Below are 5,420 nucleotides of genomic sequence, written 5' to 3'. Positions count from 1 at the left end.
TCTCTCTCTCTCTCTCTCTCTCTCTCTCTCTCTCTCTATATATATATATATATATGGATATATCTATATATATCTATATCTATCTATATCTATCTATCTGGGGGGAAAGAATGTTAAGCACTTTCTTCCAGGCAGCAGTCTCTTCAGCTGTTTTTCCTATGTATTCAGGATTTTCTTTATTTTCCTTCCTCATAGTATCAGTAAGAAGGTTGAAAATATGCATGATCATAAATGGATTTGCAAGAAGAACTTGGACTGTAATAAAAGTGAGAACTTACTGTCTTGCTGATGTAATTTGTGCTGATATTCATACACTGAAGTCCTTCACTATTGCAGCAACCTCCACATCTGTAGGTGGATACACATGGAGGTTTAAAGAAGGTGTTTGTAGTTGCTCCAAACTCTTTTCCCACATCCACACACACTTCACGTGGCATGCACTGAGTTTTTCTCCATTCAGTATCAATACCTGCCAAGTTATAGGGAATTTCATGTGTTATAAAGTAACTGTTTAAAAACAATACTCTCCTGCAGTAATTAGTAGGAATTTTTTTAAAGTTTAGAACCAGAATACATCACTAGAGTCACACCCTTTATTCGGTGAAATATGCATCTCTCCGTGTTAACTCCTAGCTAATTTTTCCTCGTAGGGATGTGACATATTGTCATGGAGCAGAAGGAAGGCACAGCTGAGCTAAGAGGGAAACTAACAAGGCTGGGCAGATCTTATAATATAGAATCATAGCTATAGAATGGTTTGGGTTGGAAGGGACCTTTAAGTTATCTAGTCCAAGTGCCCTGCAGGGACATTTTCAGCTAGATCCCTGTCAAACCTGACCTTGAATGTTTCCAGGGATGGGACACCCACAACCTCTCTGTGCAACCTATTCCAGTGTCTCACCACCCTCACAGTAAAGAATTTCTTCCTCATATCTAATCTAAATCTGCCCTCTTTCAGTTTAAAACCATTACTACTTGTCCTATCACTACACTCCCTGATAGAGTGTTATCTTTCCTGTAGCCCCCTTTAAGTACTGGAAGGCTGCTATAAGGTCTCCCCAGAGCCTTCTCTTCTCCAGGCTGAACAACCCCAACTCTCTCAGCCTGTCCTCACAGGGGACATGCTCCACTCCCCTGATCATCTTCACGGCCTCCTCTGGACCCACTCGAACAGGTCCATGTCCTTCTTATGTTGGGGGCCCCAGAGCTGGACACAGCACTGCAGGTGGGGTCTCACAAGAGCAGAGTGGAGGAGGAGAATAATCACCTTTGACCTACTGGCCAGCAGCTAAAGCTGTACATGTCCTTTCTCCTATGCTGGGGGTGAGTCTCACCTTGAATGAAATCTAAAGTAGTACTGCACATCTCCACAAAGTAATTTTACCCAGTCCCACATAATACTTCACTCGGAGTGAATATATTAGAAACATTAAATTTGATACCTACGCAGTTAAATGTGAAATTATTTTGAATATTTTTACTTTGTTAACTACGAGTATAACAAAGAAAATCATAATTACTTAGCAATTATATACACCATATGATTTAATCTGAAAGGTGATATTTATGTCCAGATTATCCATGCAAATTTGGGCAAACATTTTACACCGTTATACAGCCTTTTACCAAATACAATCTTACACTAAACAGCCATGAGACTTGCAGCTGTACAGTGTTCATTAGCCTCTCTTGGCACCAGTTTTTGGTAGGCTATTCAACAAAAATAGAATTTTCACTTAACGTGTACTTTAAAGTCTCCATTCAGGCACATGATTTCCAGTATCATGTCAAAAAATACACCTCCTACTATAAATCCTGTGTATCTCTGCCTGCAAACACTTGCTTAAACTATAAGCTAATGTATTTTTATCGAAGCCATCCAAAACACTAAGGGGTATTGACATATTTGTTTGAAAGCTGTTTTTTTCCGGTTTGAGCATAACATCCTGACAACTGCCCTCTTGTAACAGCAAAAAGCTACAAGTGGGTTATTTGGCATCCTAAAGAAAAAACATGTAAGAGAAGAAAGCATTCCCAGCCATGATGTAATTGCAGAAAATGAGCAGGAACAGTTCAATGAATCCAAATATTAGTGCCCTCTTTCCTTTCTGCAAAATTGTTATAGACTCTGCAAACCAGGATGCCTCATACCTGAAAACAAGCACTTAACTTCCTATATCTACTGAGCTGAGAAAGCAGTCTATACCTTTCTTACAGTGTATGAACCAAAAACACATCTGCAAAGTGATTAATTTATTTACGGAAGGTTGACTATCAAAGATTTTTATGTTATAGACATGACGTCAAATCAAACTCCTGAGGTTGGTTTACTGACGTTTTTTAGCTTTTAAATATTTTTGACACAACTGAGAAGCCTTCAGATTTTAATGTATTGTGTGTTAGAACATATTTTGTGTCCTGTACTTACTTTTCAGGATCTCTGCATTATAGTGTGCTGCAGCAAATTTCAGGGAATCATCTGATCTTGTGTCAAAGCTGGAGTGTTCCCTGTTGTGTTGCCAACCTCCTTTCCTCAACTGACATTTGAACATTTTCCAGTATTCTGGGTAAAGTACTGTCATGAGTTCATCCACACTGGACACAGACCGCAACTGCTCTTCCAGGTCTTTGCTTGCATGAGCCTGTCAAAGTAACATGCAAGATTAATTACTTTCTCTATTACACAAGGTTTTCTGGAAACTAGCCTGAAAAACAACTCATACATTGTAAAATAAAGTGCTCAAAAGGGCACTCATTATAAAAACTGCTTTTTTCAGTCAATGCCAACAGTACTATATTGACAAATACTAAAATGTTTCGCTTCTGTCGCTAATTCTTTATCACACTTGTAGTTCAAAACATCTGTGTGAGAAAGGTGCTACAGAATTAAGCCTATGCAAGTACAGTTTACAGATTAAAAAAAATAAAAATGCATTTTCATCCTGGAAAGAAAACCCCAAAATATATAAATGATGTTCACGTTATGTAACATCCCATACTCTTAGAGAAATACCACATTCTTGCCCATTTTCCCTGAGACCAAGAAAATTGAAACACCCAGAAATGCAAAACCAGTTAAATTAGAAAAAAGAAGAAAATAATTCATGTTATTTTGTACCTTTTTAGGGAAAAATCTTAATAAGTAAATACTATTATAAAGCACTAACCCTTAAATCAGTAAGAATCAAGGACTTTGGTACCTTTAAGAATCTCAACTGCACACTCCCTCACCGCTAAGAGTTTCAACTGAAACTCTTCTGGACTCTAAGCACTACACTCCTTAACTTGTTTTAAGGGTAGCCTCAAATCCTGTAATCTCACTTTCTTATTTGCCGGCTTTTACACAAACTCATTTCAATGGCATTTGCCTAAAAGTCTACAACTCAGATTTGCATTCAAATTTCTCAATTATCCGGAAGATTCCTCTATCATCAGATGAAATAGCATACTGCATCAAAGGACTGCTGTTATTCCCTGCCTACCCTTCTCCATCAATTGCTGACTGCTCAAAGGGCAGGGCAGTAAGAAGTAAGAAAAGTACTGAAGAACCTTTAGCCACCTTCTCAGCCTATGTGGCCCTTAGATGGCAGTATGAGACACAGAATATAGAGGTAGACTTTGTTAAAAATGTCTAGCAACTGGCTGCAGACTGTACAGTTTACTACAAAACTGTTGCTCTTGTCCAAGAAACACCAGGCTGTAACAGTGTAAAACATACGTCTAAAACCAGAAACATGATACTACAGGAAGATTTCTTAATAAACTCCACTACTAACAAAAAAAGAATTCTGATTTTGAACATTACGTAAAACAAACAGTTCTGAACCAGCCCACCTCAATAAAAACTGCTCCTTGTGTCAGAAACAAATATAAGGGTACATGTGCTGTCACATCCACTTCCTTATCAGGTGTCAAATACAGGAGAAACGCCTTGGGGTAAGACAGATTCACAGAACTCATTTCTGTAAATACGGTTAAATACAGAAGCCAAAACTAACAGAGATTTCAACGTAATTTTATACGTCAAAATGCTATGAAGTTAAAAAACCCCAGATATTTCACTAAAGCCTCCTTAACCACAGCGTCATGACAAACTACTTTGTCCTGAGAGGTTTCAGCAATCAAGATATCAGTCTCAGAAACGTGCTCATTCAGGACTTCATCTCTTTCCTTGCCTCCATAGGAAGGGTCATCTCTGACCCAAGCAACCCAGCAAGCAGTATCTTGGGGCCTTGCCTTTAAATTCACAGCACAAAGCGTCTCACTCCCCAGCATCCCTGCTCTCCTTGCAGGATGCCACACGGGTTCTCAATCCGAGGGTGACAGACAAAAATCCAGGTTGAACAAACAACTAATCTGGCCACTGCTTGCTTTCATCTCTCCTGAGAGGTGAAAAGAGCAGGGTTTGATTCCTGCCAGACTGTTTCCTGAGGGTGCTGCAGCATATGCCTCTTGAGTAATGGAAGCAGGTCACTGCACCAGCGCAGTAAACGTGCGTCTGCCACAGGATAGGAATGTGCATGGCATGGTAGGTCATGGCATGGAGGTGGGGTGTATACCCTGTCACAAGGCTGCATGCCAGTCCATTACGTAAGAAGCACAGGAATGGGAAGTGTGTTTAGTAATCTAGTAGCTGATCCTAGGAGGTCATTAACAGATCATGGGGGTGACATGGAAAGGGAATCCAACCAGTTCACCAAACTTTGATGAATCCCTTAAAAGCCTGTGCAGTCCACTGTAGACAAAATGTTGGCCGTTGCTGTTTCAGATACTCAAAAGTACAGGCCTAGATCATCAGAAAAATAAGTACTGAAACTCAGTTATTTAGTTGATAAGAAGCCATGGTATGGAGCAGGAAAGAGGTTGTATTTGTTAAAAATAACGTGTGTTGACAAAATCCTCTTTGGTCGGGAAATCATGTCTTGCCAGCTGGACAGAAAATTTAGTATACATGTATAAAATATGTATGAATAAAAGTCAAAACATGAAGCAATTAGTGGTTTTAATAAAGTATTGCATCGAATTTAATCAAGTATTGTTTTCAACTGCATTACTTCCTGGCTATTCCATGGGCCAGAGTGCCATGTATCTACAACATGAAGTGCTCACTTAATATAAACAAAGGAAAACAATTTCTGGAGTGGAGCTATATATATAGTATATATTTACACATTTATACATTAAAAAATTGCATTTAAAAATGAATCAGCATTATTGTATCTGAATTATTTTGTGCTTAGTTTAATAAAGCCATTTGCTTGTAAAGATGGCTTCAATTTAAACTTACAAATACACTGTGTAAAACCAACTTAATCACTAGAGGGCTTTTGTTCTCTCCCCTCCTACAATTTAGCAAGAAGGGGAGAAGGAAATCAATACATGTATACAAAATACAGTACATGCAGTGCCCAGAGTTGGGG

At 38.8% G+C, this 5,420-nt stretch overlaps 1 protein-coding gene across 1 annotated transcript in view; it reads right to left on the bottom strand.

Annotated features, from left to right (window-relative positions):
* VEGFC (vascular endothelial growth factor C) overlaps window positions 1–5,420 on the bottom strand; it is an 83,666-nt gene that overhangs the window by 21,328 nt on the left and 56,918 nt on the right. Inside the window, exons 3-4 of the mRNA XM_026847004.1 lie at window positions 2,429–2,642; window positions 279–469 (exon numbers count right to left, since the gene is read on the bottom strand). Coding sequence (XP_026702805.1) covers window positions 279–469; window positions 2,429–2,642 — 405 coding nt within the window. The remainder of the gene's footprint in view (window positions 1–278; window positions 470–2,428; window positions 2,643–5,420) is intronic.

This window comes from Athene cunicularia (genome assembly GCF_003259725.1).
Source record: "Athene cunicularia isolate RWA chromosome 4 unlocalized genomic scaffold, athCun1 chr4_part1, whole genome shotgun sequence".
In the NCBI taxonomy this organism is placed as follows: Eukaryota; Metazoa; Chordata; class Aves; order Strigiformes; family Strigidae; genus Athene; species Athene cunicularia.
The sequence above is the reverse complement of the archived record's forward strand: the minus strand, read 5'-3'. Positions and strand labels throughout refer to the sequence as shown.